The 23,847-nt window shown below is 45.7% G+C and overlaps 1 protein-coding gene across 3 annotated transcripts in view; it reads left to right on the top strand.

The window, feature by feature from the left end:
• The window catches only part of LOC138480733 (arf-GAP with Rho-GAP domain, ANK repeat and PH domain-containing protein 1-like), a 691,830-nt gene that overhangs the window by 532,161 nt on the left and 135,822 nt on the right, over window positions 1-23,847 (top strand). For all 3 annotated transcript variants that reach the window (XR_011274121.1, XM_069612452.1, XM_069612453.1), the window contains one exon: window positions 1,909-2,026. Coding sequence is in view for 2 of the 3 variants with exons in the window: in XM_069612452.1 (XP_069468553.1) it covers window positions 1,909-2,026 (118 nt within the window). In the remaining variant the exon portion in view is untranslated. The remainder of the gene's footprint in view (window positions 1-1,908; window positions 2,027-23,847) is intronic.

The following is a 23,847-nucleotide window of genomic DNA, read 5'->3' as shown; positions in this document are numbered from 1 at the left end:
GATCTGTGTAGTGAGGTTGGTTGAACTTTCTGTGCTCCTGTTTCCATTCTGTGTTTTGGCGGCTGCAGCCTTTTCTGTGGTAATGTCGCTTCTGTGTGTATTGCGGTTGGGAGTCTTGTGTGTGGTAATGTCCTTTGATGCTTGTGTGCAGATTAGGTTGTCTTGGTCGTGACTCTATAATCTGTGTAATGAGGTTGGTTGACCTTTCTGTGCTCTGTTTCCATTCTGTGTTTTGGCAGCTGCAGCCTTTTCTGTGGTATTGTCGCTTCCGTGTGTATTGGGGTTGGGAGCCTTTTCTGTGGTAACGTCATTACTGTCCTTGGATGCCTTGTGTGCAGGTAACCTTTTCTTGGTCGTGAATCTGATCTGTGTAGTGAGGTTGGTTGAACTTTCTGTGCTCCTGTTTCCATTCTGTGTTTTGGCGGCTGCAGCCTTTTCTGTGGTAATGTCGCTTCTGTGTGTATTGCGGTTGGGAGTCTTGTGTGTGGTAATGTCCTTTGATGCTTGTGTGCAGATTAGGTTGTCTTGGTCGTGACTCTATAATCTGTGTAATGAGGTTGGTTGACCTTTCTGTGCTCTGTTTCCATTCTGTGTTTTGGCAGCTGCAGCCTTTTCTGTGGTATTGTCGCTTCCGTGTGTATTGGGGTTGGGAGCCTTTTCTGTGGTAACGTCCTTACTGTCCTTGGATGCCTTGTGTGCAGGTAACCTTTTCTTGGTCGTGAATCTGATCTGTGTAGTGAGGTTGGTTGATCTTTCTGTGCTCCTGTTTCCATTCTGTGTTTTGACGGCTGCAGCCTTTTCTGTGGTAATGTCGTTTCTGTGTGTATTGGGGCTGGGAGCATTTTTATGCAATCATCTCTGCTCTCTTTTTGGAACAGAGTGACATTTCTGTGGTCATGTTTCTGCTGTGTGTACTGGGGTTGGGAGCCTTTTCTCTGGTAATGTCCTTGCTGTCCTTGGATGCTTGTGTGCAGATTACGTTTTCTTGGTCGTGACTCTAATCTGTGTAGTGAGGTAGGTTGACCTTTGTGTGCCCCTTTTCCCATTCTGTGTTTTGAAGGCTGCAGGCTTTTCTGTGGTAATGTCGCTTCTCTGTGTATTGGGGTTGGTAGTCTTCTCTGTTGTAGTGCCCCTGCTGTGCATTTCGCATACGAGCGCTTTTTCTGTGGCGATACCCCTGATGTGTGTATTGGGGCTATCTGGATTTGCTGTGTTAACTACCTGTTCTCTGTATCATACACTGATCTAGCCCTCACACGTTCTCCCGTTCCAGCCCTCTCTCTCTTTCTCTCTCTTTTCTCTCTCTGATCGAAGTTTTTCATTCCAAGATATTCGTGTACTCTCCTATTGTACTTTTTTTGAAAGAAGGTGGCTGGGCACAAATAGCACCAATAGGGATTTCTGACTGCTTTGCATAAAATCAAAGGGATTTGTGACCACAGATCTTTATACTTCACAAATATGACTGTGAAAAAGGGCTGTATGCTTGAATCACTGCACGCATCCCACTTTACTGTTTGCAGCCTTGAACCCTAAAAATCCAGACTGCTTCAGGATTTGGATGCGTGCATAGAATGGCTACGACATCTGTAAAAACGCTGCTTCTTCTTTCAGGAGATAATGTTTGTGTGTTGGGTGCCTTTTCTGTGGCCTCGTCTTTGCTCTGGATATTGCGTTGTGTGCCATTTTCTGTTGTCATGTCTCTTCTTTCTGTGTTGGCGATTGGATGCCTTGTCTGCGGCCAAGGCTGTGTTCTGTGTATTGGGTTTTCTGCCGCCCTGCCTCTTCTGTCTGTATTGAGGATCTAGGACTGTTCTGCAATCACAATACTTTCACAAGACTGCACGCTTTTGCCTGGAATCTATTGCTGCTGGTATAGCAACACAGATTGTCTTTCCTTTCTTTCAGATCAACTTCCAGTCCAGATCCAAGGGAGCAAGTTGTGCTTTTATGAAAACCAATCACAGGAGCCGACACATTCCATTGAGATTCAAACAATAATCTCAGTAACGAGATGTCCCTCGGGGTATGTACACACTAAACAATCACTCAGTCAGTTACTCCCCATGGCTTCCTGAGATGGATGTCCGACTATGATTTACCCAATTAAAGATAAATGATTTAAGACGAGCATCAGAGCAGACCCGGTGAAGGACTAACCATAATGACACCCTCCCCATTGGCAAGCATCAGAGCAGACCTGGTGAAGGACTAACCATAATGACTCCCTCCTCATTTAAGAGCATCAGAGCAGACCCGGTGAAGGACTAACCATAATGACTCCCTCCCCATTGACGAGCATCAGAGCAGACCCGGTGAAGGACTAACCATAATGACTCCCTCCCCATTGACGAGCATCAGAGCAGACCCGGTGAAGGACTAACCATAATGACTCCCTTCCCATTGACAAGCATCAGAGCAGACCCGGTGAAGGACTAACCATAATGACTCCCTCCCCATTGACAAGCATGAGAGCAGACCCAGTGAAGGACTAACCATAATGACTTCCTCCCCATTGACAAGCATCGGGGCAGACCCGGTGAAGGACTAACCATAATGACTCCCTCCCCATTGACGAGCATCAGAGCAGACCCGGTGAAGGACTAACCATAATGACTCCCTCCCCATTGACGAGCATCAGAGCAGACCCGGTGAAGGACTAACCATAATGACACCATCCCCATTGACGAGCATCAGAGCAGACCCGGTGAAGGACTAACCATAATGACTCCCTCCTCATTGACGAGCATCAGAGCAGACCCGGTGAAGGACTAACCATAATGGCTCCCTCCCCATTGACACGCATGAGAGCAGACCCGGTGAAGGACTAACCATAATGACTTCCTCCCCATTGACAAGCATCGGAGCAGACCCGGTGAAGGACTAACCATAATGACTCCCTCCCCATTGACAAGCATCGGAGCAGACCCGGTGAAGGACTAACCATAATGACTTCCTCCCCATTGACAAGCATCGGGGCAGACCCGGTGAAGGACTAACCATAATGACTCCCTCCCCATTGACAAGCATCAGAGCAGACCAGGTGAAGGACTAACCATAATGACTTCCTCCCCATTGACAAGCATCAGAGCAGACCCGGTGAAGGACTAACCATAATGACTCCCTCCCCATTGACAAGCATCAGAGCAGACCCAGTGAAGGACTAACCCTAATGAATCCCCATTGACAAACATAAAGGAACTCCTGGTGACGAACTAAGCATATTGACTCCCCATTGACGAGCATCAGAGCAGACCCGGTGAAGGACTAACCATAATGGCTCCCTCCCCATTGACACGCATGAGAGCAGACCCGGTGAAGGACTAACCATAATGACTTCCTCCCCATTGACAAGCATCGGAGCAGACCCGGTGAAGGACTAACCATAATGACTCCCTCCCCATTGACAAGCATCGGAGCAGACCCGGTGAAGGACTAACCATAATGACTTCCTCCCCATTGACAAGCATCGGGGCAGACCCGGTGAAGGACTAACCATAATGACTCCCTCCCCATTGACAAGCATCAGAGCAGACCAGGTGAAGGACTAACCATAATGACTTCCTCCCCATTGACAAGCATCAGAGCAGACCCGGTGAAGGACTAACCATAATGACTCCCTCCCCATTGACAAGCATCAGAGCAGACCCAGTGAAGGACTAACCCTAATGACTTCCTCCCCATTGACAAGCATCGGGGCAGACCCGGTGAAGGACTAACCATAATGACTCCCTCCCCATTGACAAGCATCAGAGCAGACCCAGTGAAGGACTAACCCTAATGAATCCCCATTGACAAACATCAAGGAACTCCTGGTGACGAACTAAGCATATTGACTCCCCATTGACAAGCATCAGAGCAGATCTGGTGAAGGAGTAACCTTAATGGGTCAGCATTAAGAAGCATCCTAACAGTCTTGGCAAAGGACATTTCTAATGAATACCGATTAGCATGCATTAGACCCAATGCAGTGAAGATATAACCATAGCAACAGCAAAGAACATGGCACGACTTCCTATTCTGCGGTTTCCTTCCCAGTCCTTACAAAATGAAGGCAATCAGCCTTCCTGACAGAACAACTCTTATAAATAAAATAATCATTTTTTCCCCATTAGCCCTTAGAAGGACTATAAAATCCCAGCCCCCCCTCCTGTATTTTCGGTCCCAAAGGCACTATATTTTATTATTTAGACTGTTATTCCGGAATGCTGGCTGAGCAGGCAGCAGGCTGAAGTGAGAGCTCCTTGCCTCCCTGATCTTGGATATTATATGGATATAATGAATTCAAAGAAAAAGATTGATTCCCTTGAAAGCCCTGCCTCCAAAAAAGACCCACGCTGACATGGCGGAGCCTCTGAGCAGCCAAGACCTTTACAAGCTGATGTTAAAGTATCCCAGGACGTGGGAGAGATGAGCGCTGACTTGAATGGTAAGGTGGCTAGCCTGGATAACAGGGTTGGAAAACTGGAAAAAGACTTAGCTGGCTTTGCTTCTGAGATTTCTGGAAGCTATAGGACCTATAATGATATGAGAAAGGACATGGAGGCCCTGAGACTTAAAAACTTGTTGCTGGACTTAAAATCCAGGAGCCATAACCTTAGACTCATGGGTCTTCCTGAGGAGGTGACTGCAGATGGAAACTTGGAAAATATCATAGTCAAAATTGTATCAGATTCATATGGCCAAGGTATTCTCTCACCAGATGACTTGGACTATGCCTTCAGAGTGGGAAAATTAATTAGTGCTAAGCCGAGACAAATGTTGACGGTGATCAACAAAATAAGTGCTAAGGAAAAAATTCTTAGAGCAGCCAGGAATAAAGGTCAGGCAACATACAGTACTTCTAAACTGGCCATTTTTCCAGACTACCCAAAAGACCTGGTGGAGAAACGGAAATCTTTTCAGGAGGTCAAGAAGTTGGCAAAAGATAGGGAGATAAAGGCTATCCTGGTCACTCCTGCAGTTCTGAAGTTATATTTCTCATCTGGTTTGAAATCTACTGAAGACCTGGAAGAAGCAAAGAAATGGATCTTAGATTAGCTGGTAAAATAGCTCAGCGGGTTGAGCGTTTGCTGCTGCGATCTGTGCGTGATCTGCAGGTCGCAGGTTCGAATCCCGGCAAGACCAACTCAGCCTTTCACCCTTCCGAGGTCGATAAATGAGTACCAATTTCGGTTGGGTGATATTGTATGTAAATATGTGCTCTGTAAAGCGCTTTGGATTAAGGCACTATATAAATAACTTATCATTATAAAAGCCCTAATCCCAGTAATTAGGTTAGCTCTACCCTAGGGAACTTGTATGTGCAGGTGTGAGTCTGGATGAATGGGTGCGTTTGTTCAGTTGGGGCCTTAGGAAAATTTTGTTCTTCTTTAAATAACATAGTATAGTAATTTCCCTCATTAAGTTCAATTTATAATAATATATATGATATATTAGTTCTGGTTTAATGTTACTGTTTTTATAAAGTTGCCGTTCAATGTATTGGAATGCTCTGATTACTTACCGGTAATCTTCATTACTCCTAGTCCTACTCTTCCTCGTCACAGTACTTACTTCATGAGGCACCCGCCTCCGACACAGGACCTTCTTCTATTTCTTTAAATCCCTATAACTCCTCCCCCACATCCATGTCACTCAGTTTCATATTACCAAGCCGGAGCATGGGACCTTCCCCGCAGGGAGGGTGAGGAGGGTCGTCAGTACTGTGACGAGGAAGAGTAGGACTAGGAGTAATGAAGATTACCGGTAAGTAATCAGAGCATTACCTCCACGTCCACTCTTCCTCGTCCCAGTACTTACTTCATGAGGTATACCAAAGCATCAACGGGGAAAAGGTCCCAATGAGACAGAGCCAAAAACAGTGCAGCAAAACACACCCACAATAACTCTTAAATCACATCCCCACAGACAAAAACTCCAACCACGAAGGAACCAACCCCCGAGTGGGAGAAACTCAACCCATAGCGGTTGATGAAAATGCCTAGACCAGCCAAGGCGGCAGCCATACAAATCTCTTGCAGAGAAAAACCCTCCTTACATCGGGCCAGGAAGCCGCGAAACCCCTGGTAGACCGCCCCTGATTGTGCGCAGGCACAGGCAGGCCAGAAGCCACATAGGCCCTAGAGATCACAACCCGGAACCACCGGAAAATGGAAACCACAGATGCGTTATGCCCAGCCCCAGCCAGACCACAAGCAATCAGAAGACTATCAGATTGGTGGAAAAGGCAAACCAAGCCAAATACTCCAACGCGTCCCGCCGGACATCAATGTTAAGCTGAGCCACCTCCTCAGGCGTTCTTGGATCATGAAAGAAGTCAGGGAGAACCAGACCCTGAGAGGTGTGAAACCCGAGAGACAACTGAAGGGAGAAACTTCGGACCACACCCCGGCACCACCGAGTCTGGCAGCACCCTCAGGAAAGGAGCGTGACATAAGAGAGCCCCAATCTCCCCAAGCCTACGGGCAGAAGTGAGGGCAATAAGAAAAGCAGATTTCAGTGTAAGATGTTTGATATCAATCTCGGAAATGGGCTCAAAAGGAGGCCCATGAAGGAACCGTAATACAAGAGGGAGATCCCAAAAGGAAAGCCCTTTATCAGCACAAGGAAGGGAAGAAGAAAAACCCTGGATCAACTTCCCCACCAACACCTCCCCATCCAAGTGACCGTCAGAGTCCCCCAAAAGGAATTTCATGGAGGCCCGCTGAGAGCGAAGCCTGGAAAAACTGCCAGGCCCCTGTCAAAACCCCTCCTGGAGGAACCGAAGGATAGCAGAGGCCAGAACGCAGGGGAGGGATCCCAGACTGCCCATACCAGTCTCGGAAATGGCCCCAATGTCTGCCTAACACCTTCAGAGTGGAGGGTCTAAGAGCATCCATTTGGACTCAACTACAGGATCTGAGAACCCCTGAGATATCAACCTAGACTGAGCAATAGCCACACCGCCCATTGCATCCGGTGGAATTCTAACCGCAGATCCCCTTGAAGGGGACACGGCCACCTCGGAACCAGCCAAGGTTCCTAGGAACGAAGCTCCAACAGAGAGGGGATCCAACTCCGGCGGCACCAGAACAGAGCTAACAACAACACAGTCACCCTGGACACTCAGATGCGCCAAACCACCCGGGGCAGAAGGGTAATAGGCGGAAAGGCATAAAGGAAAACCCCAAGGCCACTGTACAGAGAGGGCGTCCGTCCCCCAATCCCCTCAACCTGAAACCGAGAGCAGAAGAGGGGAACTTCTGCTGAGGCCGGGGATGCAAACAGGTCTAGAACCAAGGACCCTAATCTGACACAGGTCACCGCAAAGACCTGGGCCAACAGGACCAGTTCTGCAGAGGAGTGAAAACCGGCGTCTGAGAAGATCCGCTTGAACATTGTCCACCCTTCTGATCCGTGAGGCCAGCAGATACACCAGATGAGATTCCTCCCAGGTGCCTATCAGCGCTGCCAGAGCATTCAAGGAACAGCCGGAACCCCTTTTGCAGTTCACATATGCCAAGGCCGTCGTATTGTCCGATCGGACCAAAAACCGCCGACCGTCCAGCAACTCCTCGAAGTACACCAGAGCTTGCACAATGGCACAACTCTTGCCAATTGGATGATCACCGGCTCTCCCCAGATCTCACAACCCTTGAGCTGAGAGGACCCCCAATGTATACCCTTTCTGCTGGTGTTGGTAGTAGGAGAGGTCACAGGAGGAAGGACCAAGCACACCTCAGCCTGTAGACCTGAAACCCCCCGCCACCATAGCAGGGACACTCGCAGCGCTGGGGACACTGAAAACAAAACTACGAAAGCCGAGATGTCGGGAGCCAGTGGGAGAGAGTATAAGACACCAGGAGACGTAACCAAAGACAGGCTCAAGGAACTGGAAAACATGCAAGACGCCACGTGCCCCGTAACTTCAGCAACAGGTGAGTCGAGACATACTGCCTTCTGAGAACCCAGCCCAGAACAGCCAGCAAGCGCCCCCCCTGCACAACATCCAGAGTATGCTCTCCCCAGACGTCCGGACAAGCAGTGCAGGGTCTTGAGACCCATAAGCAGGTGACACATCCTAGAAGGCATTGGGACCAGGAACACCCGCAAGTAGAAAACTTGACCCTGAACAGGGAGAGGAACGGGCAAGACGGTAACCCACAACAACCGTTCGGAGAGAACGGATCCCATGGCCAACTACTTGGACCGTGAGCTGGGTACCAAAGTCCTAACCATGCAAACCTGGACAGGAGGAGACAGGAACGGCAACTGATACCCCCTCCAGAAGGATCCCATTACCCAGGAAGCCGAACCCCACCGGTCCCATACACCTCCGAGAAGATAGAGACGAGGAGCCAGGGAAAACCGCCAGTCACTGCACTTGCACCAGAGGGAAATCACAGGACGTTGAAACAGGCCTGCGCCACAATATAACAGCATGCTTGTCAGCCCACAAAAAGATTTGACCTATCAAAAGGAAGATACTGGACAGCCCAGAAGTCCAGCAGACTATGGCCCCCTCAGCCGACAGAGGAGCCACCAGGCTGGCGTCAAAAGGGCAGAGTACTGTCACAAAGCGGGGCAAAGCAATCCATCCCGGATAGCCGACATCAAAGGCAACCCCCTACCTGAGGTATGCCTATACTGGAAAACCCACTGAAGTGACATCCCCCTCCACCGGCACCAGGGGCTCTGAGAACCCCTCTAAGCACAGACATGTGCCACCATGTGCCCTATCACTTCCCACAAGTCTGAGAGGAGGCGTGAAAGCAACACGTCAGCACCGGAGGACCTAGGGCCTAAAAGAAGAGACACTGGGAACCCCCTGCATGGCCGTTACTTCCATGATCATTTTCCATAATCCCATGCCGGACAAGGGAAAAGCAAATCAACTCCTTTGACTTTCCCTTGCGCAGTTTAGAGGAAGAGGACAGGACAAGGAGTCTGCGTCCATAGCTAGCACAGACCCAAACACACCACTAACACACCACATGACTGAGAGGTGGCTTGAGCCCTGTATCCAGTAGCTGGTAGCCCCATGCTCTAAATCGTTCCAATGCATCGGTCTAGGAAGGATGAAGGACCGAGTCAGCACCGCTGAGACTCGAACCCGAAGTGTAGACTATGCCAGGCCGGTACCCTTCCGGCCGCTTGCAGATGTGTCCAAAATCTGCGCCGTATTCACAGGCAGCACGCAAGGAATGCAGCCAACATCCGGTGCATACTGGGCTGTGTGTGTCTGAGGAGCTGGTGGTATGTGACATGTCTGTGACAGAACAGAGCCCCGCACTTTCAAATACTCTGTCACAGTCACCCCACGACAAGAAGCAGAGAGTCCTCACAGCAAAAAAGGAAGGCTAGCCCATACTGCCAAGTGCTTGCCATCATTTCCAATAAAGATGTGTACACAGAGCACGAGGTAACGGCCTTTCAAAGGAGTCAAGATGGCCATACCAGCAAGAGAGGGGAAAACATCAAGCACAGTCCTCCCCTCTCCTTACCTTCCCCCAGAGAATGCAGCTGACATCCGGTGCATCCTGGGCCGTGTGTCTCTGAGGAGCGGGTGGTATGTGGCATGCCTGCGACAGAACAGAGCCCCCACACTTTCAAATACTCTGTCACAGTCACCCCACGACAAGAAGCAGAGAGGCCTCACAACAAAAGGGAAGGCTTAGCCCATACTGCCAAGTGCTTGCCATCATTTCCAATAAAGATGTGCACACAAAGCACGAGGAAAACGGCATGTTGAAGGAGTCAAGATGGCCACACCAGCAGGAGAGGGGAAAAATATCAAGCACAGTCCTCCCCTCTCCTTACCTTCCCCCAGATAATGCAGCTAACATCCGGTGCATCCTGTGCTGTGTGTGTCTGAGGAGCGGGTGGTATGTGACATGCTTGCGACAGAACAGAGCCCCCGCCCTCCCAAAGACTCTCTGCCACTGTCACCCCACGACAAGAAGCAGAGAGGCCTCACAACAAAAGGGAAGGCTAGCCCATACTGCCAAGTCGAATCAAGATGGCCAAAACAGGAGGAGAGGGGAAAAACATCAAGCCCAGTCCTCCCCTCTCCTTACCTTCCCCCGGGCCGTGCAGGACCCGGGACACAATGCTCACGCTGCGGTCTGGAGCCCAGCAAAGAACCGAGCGAGGCAATCCAGCTCAACTGTGACCCCAAGCCCCGCAGGGGGCCCAGGAGCAGTGCCGCACCTGAGGGAGCCGAGGGCCCCGCCACACAGCCCCCCCCCAGGGGGCCAGCAATCGGTGCTCCCCAGTGCCCCGCACCGGGAAGAAAAAGTCCAACCTGCCGGAGGCAGGAAAAATTTAAACTGAGTGACATGGATGTGGGGGAGGAGTTATAGGGATTTAAAGAAATAGAAGAAGGTCCTGTGTCGGAGGCGGGTGCCTCATGAAGTAAGTACTGGGACGAGGAAGAGTGGACGTGGAGGTAATGTTTATCTTTGAATATGGGCTGTGGTATTTTGAAGGCGAGGAAAATCTAGGTCCTTTCCTTTGCTTTCACTTTGCTGCTGTAACGTGATGACAGTGGAGAGACTAAGCGTATCGGTGCGTGTTAACATCTCACTACGGTGGCCGGGTAGGTCTGTGCCGATGGCTGAGCTCGGACGCATTGACATAGAATGTTGTGAGGTTAACCTCTGGGGGCTCACTGACGGGGTCTTGCCAGGTGTGGCAACGGTTTGACCAAGCGCAGGTATGGATTGGAAATGAAAAGAGGGGAGGGCGTTCATATTTACATCAGTTCTGTGAAGTCACTACGTGCTGCCATTTTTGAGGTGGGAGGATAGATCTGGGTCGAGGGGGAAACGAATGATTATGTGGTGATTGTTGCTGTGGGGTTCATTACAGGGGTCTTGGTATAGAAACCAATGAATAATGATATGGACGTGAAGCGGGAAATTGTGTGTGCATTTAATCATCTTGGGACACCCAAGACAAATATATCAAGCAAACAAGCTATAGCATATCAGTGCTCTATGGGTATGCCCTCATGGCATCCTAGTGCATCCCATATAATAAGACTTCACCATATGGGGCCATGGAACCTCCTTATTTAAGTAGGTATGTTACTCTTCTGGGACCAGCGACAACTACATCAATGACAGCAGTGAAATCGAGTGAAGGAAGCTTGGGGGCTACTGTGCACTCTACGGATCACGTAGTTCTCAAACATGTGCAGTCTGGTTTGTGGGGATGTTTGTCAGGGCGGTGCATAGACTTTTATTTTTAAACACACAGGAACAAAATGTCTCAATTCCGGCAACTTGGCCTGGTTTATGGTCATAAACCAAGCAACATTAGTGTGAGCTTAAGAAGTGCGAATGGGCCAATCATTCGAAAGGTCCTGCTGGTATAATATAGCAAGTGAACAGCACCAATAATAACATGCGCATCAGGGTGAGGGAGGCCGCCATCTAGTCGGGTGACAGTGATACTAATGATTTGAGTAGATATGAAACTTCTGGGCTCTACAAACTCACAAGAATTGCGATTGGTTTTCTGGGCTTAGGATGTTTCTTTTCTTTTCTATTAGGTGAAGGGAAATTAAAGTAAGCTTCACCGACAGGGCTAATTTAGTAGTATCGATTGCTGCAATAAGTTAATAGATAAGGGAGGCGAGCTCGCTCATGGGTAAGTGAATAAGGGTTTTTAAATTCTTGTTTTAGCTCTCAGTGCGGCTCCACGTTGTGCTATGGTTTGTTTTGGGTTCAGTTTAGTTACATTTTCTTGTTTATTGTTTTTAAGAATTTTCATTATTGTTTCTTTGATTTTTGGGTTTTTTATTAAATTTGAGAAAAATAACAATTTGTCAGGAAAACTTGCATAGGGAAGGATGAATTCAAGCAGTCTTAGCAGGGACGCTTTACGATTGATCTCTTGGAACGTCAATGGACTAAACAATAACATAAAGAGGAAGAAAGTTTTGACTCATTTAAAACAATAAAGAGCAGATGTGATTTTATTGCAAGAAAATCATTTTATGGAGGAAGAAGCTTTTGCATTTGAGAAAAATTGGCAGGGCCTGGCTTTACATTCATTGTATACATCAAGCTATACAGGGGTGTCTATTCTGTTCAATACTCATTTTGAAGGGGATGTCCTAGATTATAAGGCAGACAAATTACGGCAATGGTTATTGGTCAACGTCCAGATACACGATTTAGTGTTCACTGTGTGTAACATATATGCACCTAACATAAATGGGGATGCATTCTTTAACGACCTATGCCAATGTCTATTGGATTTGGGCGGTGAGAATTTATTGGTGGGTGGAGATTTTAATCTGGTAGTTGACCCCTATCTGGATAGGAATAGTCAGGTAGTCAGAGATGGTAGGAAGAAGGATAGAGAGGCTTTGATAATGTTAATGGATGATTTTGCACTATCTGATGTTTGGAGATTAGAGAACCCCACAGGGAGGGAGTAGACTTTTTACTCAAAGGCACACAAGATATACTCTTGTATTGACAACGTGCTTACCTCAGGTTTGTTAACAAGGAATGTGAAAGGCTGTGAAATTGGGAGTATAATCATTTCTGATCACACTCCAATAAGTTTGTTTCTTTGACTGAGTTATTCATCAGAAAGGGCACGTTTGTGGAGATTCAAAACGGGAATTCTGAATGATGATGATCTGAAGAAACGATTGATTGATGAAGCGTCCAAGTATTCGAGTACAAACTTGAATGGAGAGGTTGGGATTGAAACTAGCTCGGAGGCATTTAAGTGGGTGATGTGTGGAGTGGCCATGAAGGTGTCAGGGATTAAAAAAGGAAAAGGGAAGCAGATTTAAAAGAATTGACTGCTTCGGTGGCTACTTTAGAAAAGGATCTCATGAGACAGCTCGATAGTGAAAAACACATTAAACTAATGAGATTAAAGTACGAGCTAGATAAGATCCTTAGTGAAAAGGCAGAACTTGCCCTGTTCAGATTGAAATGCAAATACTATGAGGGTGGAGAAAAATGTGGAAGGTTATTGGCTCATAGGCTAAGAACAAGGAAATCCACCAGGGCAATATGCGCCATAAGAAAAGATAATGGAGTGGCCAGGAATCCAGGTGAATTAAACAAAGTGTTCAAAAACGTTTACAAGGACTTGTATAGTGAGACGAACCAAGTTGATACAGAGAAAATGGCCGCATTCTTTGAGAAAATTGTTCTGAAAAAAATGTCTGAGGAAGAAAAGTTATACCTGGATTCCGAAATATCTCTTGAGGTTGTCAGTAAAGCAATTTGGAATCTGAATTTTGGAAGATATCCAGGCCCAGATGGTTTACCTTCAGAATTTTATCGTGTCATGCCAGAAGGGGTCTTGGAATTGATGAGAGATTTGTTCCGGAACAGTAAAAGAAAGGGCATACTACCACCATTGTTACGCCATGCAACGATTTCCCTTCTGCTGAAGCCAGACCATTCAGAGTTGGATCCAGGGATTTACAGCCCATTAGTTTAATGAATATGGACAGTAAAGTAGTAAAGTGTTGTCTAAAATCCTGGCCTCCCGACTCCAGAAAGTCATCCCAGGGTTAAACCATTCTGATCAAGCAGGCTTTGTCAAAGGGAGAGTGTCAACTACGAACTTGAGGAGATTGCTGTTGACCATGGAGGAGTGTCAGAAATCAAAACTGGAATTGGTTGCCATTTCACTAGATTCCCAAAAGGCTTTCGACAGGGTGAACTGGAACTTCCTGTTGTATATGATGAAGATGATGGGTTTTGGTTTGGAATTCTTGGATTAGGTGAAGGTTTTATATAATGGTCCATCTGCAATGATCAACACTAACGGTCAATTGTCCGAGAAATTTGAATTACATCGTGGAACTCGTCAAGGGTGTCCACTGTCTCCACTGATGTTTGTGATTTGTATAGAACCTTCGGCAGAAAGAATTAGATCTGCAACCAGAATAGTAGGAATTAACTGTGGTGCAGCATGTCAAAAGCTCTGGTTATATGCAGATGATTTGCTGGTGGTGGTATAGAATTTATTAAATTCAATTGCAGAACTAATGAAGGTTCTGGAGGACTATGGCATGATCTCAAACTATAAGATCAATTAGCAGAAATCTGAGGCACTACCATGCTCAAACAATATAAATAATGCTGTATTGCGGTCTTTCGGCTTCCGATGGTGTGCAGATAAGATGTAGTACCTGGGTGTTTGGTTGACTAAGGATATGAGTGACATCATGAAAGTCAATATGGACCTGTGTATGCAAAAAATTAAACAAGAACTTGATCGCTGGTCTTCATTAAATCTATCCATGGGAGTCAGGGTCAATGCAATAAAAATGACTTTGACGCCCAAGATAACTTATATTTTAGGCATGGTTACACTCGGTAGGGAAGTCCATTTGGAGAAAAATTGACAGTATGCTACAGTCCTTCATTTGGAATGGAAAGGTTCCTAGGTAACAACTCTGGAAGTTGCAACTTAAAAAAGACAGAGGTGGATTAAGTATTCAAAATTTTGAACTATACCATCAGGCGTTCACCCTAAGGGACATCCTTCCATTTCTATCGGCGGAAGATGATTGAGTTCGAGCCGAGGCAGAGAGGACAGGGCCCTTGGATGCGTGGGCTGTTCTTTCTACCACCAATTACAAAGGCAAAGATGGTTCTGCTCTAACTGAATTTTTGAGAATAACCTGGAAGGCTTATGAAACCACGACCAATTCAGATCCTGGTAAAACCGAAGACTCTTCAATCTGGTTGAATCTGAGGATAAAAGTTGCAAAAAAGGTGATATTTTGGAAGGAGTGGTTCTCGGCTGGGGGTAAAGAAAATTGGAGATATGTTTAGGAATCAGGGCTGGAAAACATTTAGAGATCTAAAGGCTGAATTCAACCTGTCTGATTGTTCATATGGAGATTACAGAAAATTGAGAAAGGCAGTAAATATGTCTTCAATGGAAGACTCAGCATTGAAGTCCAGCATTAAGCGACTCGTCGGAACTGATCACTTGGCCTCCAAGATGTACAGTTTACTGAGCCGGATCCTAAGATCTTGTTGACTTGGTCGTCAGTGTTGAAAGATGAAATGACTAAAGAACGATGGGCAGGTGTGTGTGCCAATATAAAAAAGGGTGCAGAGTCTCTTGTCTGCCTGCCTGCTTCCTAGATTGACGTTGAGCTGCAGTCCCCTTTTGCTGCCTATTGCAATATAACCCTGACCCAGCCATGGAGAGTCTCTTGTCTCTGGCTCTGTTGCGCTGTGGCGTTCCGGCGTGCTAACTCGTATGAACTCGAGATATACATCTCTTCACCGGATCTCCTTTCAAGGAGCCTTATGAGCCCTATGAGCGGCAAAGTTCCCCAGTACACTGGGGGAATGAAAAACGGCGAATCTAACTTTGGGCCACAAGCACTGCTTGGTGCGACACGAGTAAACTGATTGCCCCATTCTAGACTCTTACTCTCTTCCCCAGTGTGGAAAGAACGACCTTTGTGCGACTTATGCGAGTAGGAGACTGCAGGGCTTGTCCCTTTGATCCCGCCTGCGGCCCATACACTCTGTTCATCGATCTTTGCAGTGTGTCCCCTGTGCCTCCTGTGCGCACTCTTGACCTAATTGAGTGAGTGGGTGACTGCGGGGAATCTCCCCTTGAGCCCGTTCACGACGCACCTTTGCTACACACAGTTTTCCTCCGACATATCTGTTGAGAATATTCAATCAACTACGAAGAGTGAGAGACTGCGGGGCTCTGCCCCTCGAGTCCTGCGGCAGTGAATATTTCACCCCTGCATGCTGCACACCTTATCTGCTTTGCCGACCTCTTCACCACTCTCTTGTAGGTCTCCCTTGACTCCCGCAGGGAGGCCAACACCATTGATCTGGCAGCACATATTTCCAACACTTTCAAACTCCGTTAATTATACAAACAATCTAACAAAGGTGTGCGGTCCCACTCTCCTGTTTGTTCTTTACCAGTGCTACAGCTCAATTACAATATGTCGTCTGTCTCTAGACCCGCCACAAGATCAAGAAATAAGACCCTTGCTGTTCCTGCTAAACTGCTCACAACAACACTGACTGAGCAACATCCAGACGGATTCCAGGCAGCTAATAACATAGCACCGCCAAAAATGGATAAATTCCATAACTTATCAACAGAAAGCACGATAGAAGCCGTCATGGTCCACTCAAAGCACAGGTCACTTCATCCAGAAAGGCAACCCCCCCATATCGTTGACTAATATATGCCTGGAAAAAAAAGAGGCTACTCAAATGAATGACCTAACAGGCATCCCACCTGCCGAACATCGATCTTACAGCCATTGTTAGCCTCGGCTCACATACAAAGGAATACTACCAATGCCCTTCATACGCCCCTATCACAAAAGGAGGAAGCAATCGCTGCTAAGATGCCCTGGAAACAGAAATATTCTCAGGCTAAAATGCCAGAAGAAGCCCACCTCGGTCCTCTAACTCCAAATGCAACTGTCAACATAACATCACCCCACAGAAAACACATGAAACGGTTCTAACCACTATGATAGACCTACAAAATCTACTCCTAGCGGTTACTTCCCAAGCAATGATACCTTTCACGAAATTATTAGAAACTAATGGGGAAGCACAAAAGAACCAAGCGACACTTCTTGCGCTTATTCACTCAAAACAGATATATATTGAGGCTTTCATAAACTCCCTACATAACCGGCTAAATCAGGAAGCCGAAACAAGTACTCAGTGGCAAACTAGACTTTTTGAGATCGCAAGGAAAGACCACGTGGAAAAAGCCACTTTGACAGCCGGGATGATGGAAATACTTGCAAAGCACAATACAAATAATACATCCAAAATCCAATTGATAAAAGACAATATGGACTTAAATGCGCCTATTCTGTCTTCGATGCCACAGCGACACCGCCAAATAGTCACGAAGAAGTGGGCACACAACCCCGGGTCTCTGGGCAAAGCAACAAGGAAAAACAAAAGGAACACATCTCCAAAGAAATAGGAAATTTTGCTATATTCGACAACACCAAGACAAACATAAAGACGCCACAACCAACCTAGACAGTAAATAACTCCAAGAAAAGATCCCAAAAAACGAAAACCATAAAACATTTTTAAGGAACCTTACAACTCCGAAAGCCACAAAACAAGATCATCGACAGGTCAAATCAATTTTAAACACTAAGAACAAAGTAGACGATGCTTCAACCTCCAGCCCTAAAATGGACCAAAGAGACCACTCCACAGGTGATAAGGAGAAACAAAACACGCTGGAAGAACAGTTACAACAAGACATTCTATTAAATCTGTCGACCTACCCAATTGAGGATCAGGAATTGAACAGCAACCCGAGCTTACCAAATATTGACCAATCTCTCATCATTATTGACAGTTATGAAGAAGGACACACCGTACAGTCAGTATATCTGGACCTGACATGTGAAGTTATTTCCGACATTGACATGGAGACCTCGACTCAGGAAACTACAGCTCCAGTCGTGGCTGATTCAAACAGTGGAGGTCACTCTACTTACCATTCAGACTAATCCTATGCTAGTGTTACAACAACGAGGTCATCCCATACACGCACTAAATATCAATACAAATTGTGACTTCCTAACTCCACAAATCCGTTGGAACAATTTGAAAAAAAGAAACTTAAAATTTAACCAATAGAAGGTGATACACCATCTCTGATATTAAATCGCACAAACATTTTGCATTGATACAAGCGATTCCTTCCCTAAAATAGATCAATACTGGACCCATCGAGCTAGTTGAGTTCATCAACGACAACATAATGGACAAAGTTCTTTTGCAATTTACTGCCACAAAAACCCTAGAAATAGTTCTACAGCACAACTCCTAAAACTTGGATTCAAGTGCTCATTTGTGACATCAAATAAAGGGGACAAATCCTATGCTTTAAATGAACTAAAACAAGTTAGCAAGACTAGTAATGGGAACGACAACACCCATGATCTGCGCCAATCAAGTGACAAACGAAGTACCGCTGGCTACCATAGTCTACAAGATTAAGAAACTAGACATTACGCACGGGTAAGTCATATGGAAAATCCTTTTTGCCGAGATTTGAAAGTGCAAGATCTTCCATGAACTCAACTAGATATCAACCAAGAAACATAACCACCACCGACATATCCCAATCAGACCTTATCAATCTGCTCATGGAACACCAGAAGCTTTGTGCATTTTTTTCAAACATATACAGATAACCTCAGGAAATACAATTTTATTTTCCTACAAGAAACCCGGTTGGCCTCTATGCCTGGATGCGACGGATTCCTGATTGCAATGAATCCTGCAATTCAGCACGAAAAAGGAAGACCATCGTCTTCCTTTTTCGTGCTGAATTGGAGCAAGGTCTCCTTACACTTATCAAAATCGAAGAAACTCCTATACTGTATCACATCGGGCTGGCATAAAGAAAATCAATTACCAATAGATGCTAAAACCCTTTCTACAAACCTTGAAGACACAGGGCATAGTCAAGAAAAGGCACATTCATTCATTTAACCCCCTGCTGGTGGAAAATAAAAAAGATCTAAAGAGAAAGCTGGCAGAAATTAAACAAATGAAACTGGTAACTGAAAAATGGACGATTGATAAAGCAAAGCAAAAATACAGAAACTGGTCAAGAAATGCAAGAGCCCAGCTGTTACAAAATGGTGCAGAATCCATCCTAAAACTCATGTAATCAAATAATACGAAAGGTTTATGGAATCTCTTAAATCCCCAAGACGAGATTCAACACAAAAGAATCCAGGCGATCTCAGATATTACATGGGAACAGCACTATGAGGCAATATACAAACTGTATCCCACGGACCAGACAGGAACTAGTGACCAACAAGACCCTACACCATGAATGACCACATGGGACAACGAAATCATCTTGGCAACTATAAAGAAATTGAATATATCGCGAACCCCGGGGCCCGACAGTCTGTGCAATGCGATCATCAAGAAAAATCCGACGGAATGGTCCACTTTATGCACTCACATATTTACTAACATCAAGGAGTGCAAACTAATTCTCAATACCTGGAGAACAGCCATCTTAATTCCTATATTCAAGAAAGGAGACCTGAGAAAAGCCAACCAACTACCGTCCGATCGCGTTGCTCGATCCCATCAGGAACTTTTTTGCTACACATCTACTAAATAGTCTTACCATGTGGATAAAAAAGTCTGGGAGATTCGACATAAGACAAACTGGGTTTACTAAAAACACAGGCACCAATGTAAATCTTATGATATTGAATTTATTGAAACATGAAACATTGCTCAACAACTTTACCATATATGCAGCTTTCATTGATCTCCATATGGCTTTCGACTTGGTCAACAGACAGAAACTTTGGACTAAACTACAAGGCTGGAACTGTCCTTCCCAGATATTGGAACCTATTAAACAACTTCATAGCAATACAACATTTCGGATCAAACTTTTGCAAGATGGAGAATTGTCAGCACCCATAAAGTCAGATAATGGATTAAAACAAGGCTGCCCCCTGGCTGCAACTCTTTTCAACCTTTACGCATCAGATATTCCCGAAGCCCCTCATTTTATATTGGCAAATCCAAACAAACTTAATTCCACACATGTACAACATCTCATGTATGCAGACGATATTGTCATTCTCGACAAAACCCCTATTGGCCTACAAAGAAGTCTAAAAGAACTAGAAAAATATATGCAACTAAATGATTTGGAAATAAACACGACCAAGTCAAAAATTATGGCCTTGACAACCCTGCGAAAACCAAAAGCCAAGACCTTCAACTTCTACGTGAACAGTAAAAAACTTGACCATGAAAAATCAATCAAATACCTAGGCATCCCAGTTAACCAATCAGAAGTAGAGACAAACTGGGTCAGACAACTAATATCCAAGATGTCCTCCTTGGCACGACAGTGTGTTTGCATACATCAAAAATTTGGGAAATTCTCTATGAAACCGATCCTGACCTCCTGTCGACAGAAAGTAATTGCAATTATCACCTATGGAAGCGAAACCATGGTAAATTTAGATCAAACTACCTGGGCTGCCATTGAAGGACTCTTTTGGCAGAAAATATTAGGACTTCCGAGATCATTTCCAGTGACGAGAATACGTCACAAGGTCGCTACCCAATCCTTGCGATCAATAGTTATATGGAAGCAACTCGACTTCTTCAGAAAAATTATAAGCGATTACGTGATCACTGCCTTTAAAATATTTTGTGAAAAATAAAATCCTGTCGCTAACACCACGCTTACAGCATGGAAAACTGCAGTCCAAAATCACATGACAACAAATGAGATAACTTAGGAGATGCTGATCCATCACCCTCAATGCACCAAGAAAAGAATCCAGTGGAACGACTGGATACAAACGAATGCTGAGAAAACTGTCTATCAAATGAACCTCACATATGAAATTGACAGTCATGCTCTTAACGAGCCCCCAGCCTACTTGATCCAATTTCCAGACTGCTATATCAGAGATCAATTCATGAGATTACAGCTTAATCAACTCCCCACACGCAACTTATTAGCAATCACTAGACAGATCCCAAAAACCCTAGCCTATTGCCGATTTTGTGAACAACAACAGATACCCAAGTCTCTTTTCCATGTCTTCATGGAATGCCCAGCACTGTCAGAGAAAAGACAGTTTTTCAGAGAAATGATACGGAAATGCAGTCCTGTTCTAACCTTAAAGACAGATGGAGTGTAATACTATTGGAAAAAAATAGAAGCCTAACCATTGTAATCATTCAGTATTGGAACAATATTACTGCGCCAACTGAAACAGAGACATTGGCTACTTGATCACTGGAAATAGATGGACAAACTCCCGAAATAGACATTATGGGTAAATGTTCTGTGAAGATGTTTCCTTAATGGTTGCTGCATCATTTAATTTTATGTTTTTATATGTCTGATCTAATACCTAAAATGCGATATTGCACAAATTAAAAGTTTTGTAACCAAAACTATATCATTTAATAAAAATAAAAAAAGGTATCCATGAACATAGGTGACATATTGGACCCCAGTGCGACTATTCAAACATGACATAAGAGACTCAGACGTTTGTTGGAGATGTGCTCAAAGCCAGGGCACATTAGAACATATGTTGTGGAGCTGTCTCAAATTAAAGAACTTTTGGAGCGCAGTGGTGGAGGTGATGAACACTGTTTTAGGTGAAGAATTGGAATATGACTTTGAAACCCTCATCCTGGGTGAAACACCTTTGTGTGAGGACCTAAGCACGCATCAAATCACCTGGGTTATAAGAGGTGCAGCTGTGGCAAAGAAGTTGATATTATGTGATTGTAAATCAACAAAATCTTTGAATTGGAAGAACTGGTTGAGGGAGTCCGATTTTGAGTTCTAAAGCAAGATTCACGCTTCCGGAAGATCTGAGGGAAGTTCCTGGACTTGAATCTGTGATAGAGCGTTACTTTTGCAAATTGCAGGAGAGATACGTAGTTTCTTCTTAACTTACAATACTTGAACTGTGCAGATCTAACAAAAATGTTCTTGCGTTGTGCTGATGCAATTAATTTTGAACTCTGAATTGTAATGTTTGGTGGGTGAAGGGGTTTTGGGTTTTGATTGTTATTTGTGCAGCCCCATTCACCCCTTTTTTTGTTGTTGTTTTTATTTCTGTTTTTTACTACAGTTTTGCTTATGGGTCATTGATGGTTGTAGATTATTGAATGCTTTTGTTATCGTGTTAGGTTTCTCGCCAGTTGATTGTGGTTTTGTATTTTGTGTTATTTGTATTGTGAAAATTAATAAATTTGTTTCAAAAAAGAAAAATAGACTGTTATTCGCTTGACTCTTTGGCTCCTTGTATTGAAACACCTCTGCACCCCAGTGCCTCCTCTGGAGCTAAAACTCAGCCTTTCATCCTTCTGAGGTCGATAAATGAGCACCATACACCGTGGGTAATAAGCAGTGTTCAGATGCCTGAGGGTTCGTAGCACTATATAAATGCCAAAAACAAACAAACATATATCACGTAATGCGAGCCGCTTCAGGGGGAAGCTCACCTGTGGTGGCGCAGCTGGAAGTCTGAGCAAGCACACAGAGCTGCGCTGAGCAAGCGTCCATTTTAGGACCCTCACTTCGCTGGTCCACAACTGGATTCCTTCCTAGAAAAATCATTCCAGCTCCTGAACCACACCTTATTTTAGGAGAAGCACTCCTGAGCATTCCAGGAGCCGAAGCACTTCTTATCATTCCAGGACCTGAAGTGCACTCCTAATCATTCCAGGAGCATGGGCGGCCATTTTCATTTAGGCCACCAGTGCAGCGCTCATCATAACCAGCTCCCTCTCCGGTTAACAGCAGCTCTTTCAATTGAAGTAGTAGTAGCTCATCTGCCGGGGGTCAGCCAGCTGCACCTCCCTCACCTTCCCCTCTCCTCCAGAAGCATGGCTAGACCAACTAACAGGAGGAGCGGCCAGTTGGGAAGGTTGTTGCCATTGTGTGGCAGCATGGTAGGATATTCCTGACTTGTAGGTTCCTGGGATCATACAAAAAGGGTACTGTATGGGATTCTGAGAGCTGTGCTGCCTGCAAGGTGCTAACCCTGTTATCTTTGAGCGGAAGGAAGCTTTGCTCCAGGACAATTCCCAGATGATTCCAAAGAAGGCAAGAGTTTAACTCCCATATAGCAAGGACCAGAGCTGTTTTTTCTGAATGCGCTTTTAAATTAAACAAGCATTGGAAAAATGCCACCCTGTCCTTGACATAAAGAAATTGAACCATTGGTTGGCATATCACCTGTTTCGCGTTGAGACTCCACAATATACCTTCTGTTCTCCATGAACAGGGCATTCAAGTGTATACTTATCTGGGTGTCCGACTAATACAAGCTCAAGCTCGATCAAGAGAACTGAGCTAATGGCAGAACAGCATGATGTTCAGTGGCCCTACAGTAACATGGCTTCCATGTCAATGTCAGGAATTGCTCATTGATACCATCAGGGTGATATTCCAAACTAGACTGGGGACATTTCAGTTTCCTTTTCTTGGAGACCTCCCTCCTCAACACCTGGGACAATTCCTCTACATTGGGGAGGCATCAACACCTGGGTCACATCCCTTCCATTGGGGAGGAATCAACACCTGGGACACATCCTCTCCATTGGGGAGGCATCAACACCTGGGACACATCCTCTCCTTTGGGGAGGCATCAACACCTGGGACAAATCTTCTGCATTGGGGAGGCATCAACACCTGGGACACATCCTCTCCATTGGAGAGGCATCAACACCTGGGACATATCCTCTCCATTGGGGAGGCATCAACACTTGGGACACATCCTCTCCATTGGGGAGGCATCAACACCTGGGACAAATCCTCTGCATTGGGGAGGCATCAACACCTGGGACAAATCCTCTGCATTGGGGAGGCATCCACACCTGGGACAAATCCTCTCCATTGGGGAGGCATCAACACCTGGGACACATCCCTTCCATTGGGGAGGCATCAACACCTGGGACACATCCTCGACATAGGGGAGGCATCAACACCTGGGTCACATCCCTTCCATTGGGGAGGAATCAACACCTGGGACACATCCTCTCCATTGGGGAGGCATCAACACCTGGGACACATCCTCTCCATTGGGGAGGCATCAACACCTGGGACACATCCTCTCCATTGGGGAGGCATCAACACCTGGGACAAATCCTCTGCATTGGGGAGGCATCCACACCTGGGACAAATCCTCTCCATTGGGGAGGCATCAACACCTGGGACACATCCCTTCCATTGGGAAGGCATCAACACCTGGGACACATCCTCTCCATTGGGGAGGCATCAACACCTGGGACAAATCCTCTGCATTGGGGAGGCATC

This window comes from Ambystoma mexicanum, chromosome 5p (genome assembly GCF_040938575.1).
Source record: "Ambystoma mexicanum isolate Mex_15411 chromosome 5p, UKY_AmexF1_1, whole genome shotgun sequence".
Taxonomy (NCBI): Eukaryota; Metazoa; Chordata; class Amphibia; order Caudata; family Ambystomatidae; genus Ambystoma; species Ambystoma mexicanum.
This window is presented reverse-complemented; position numbering and strand designations above follow the sequence as displayed.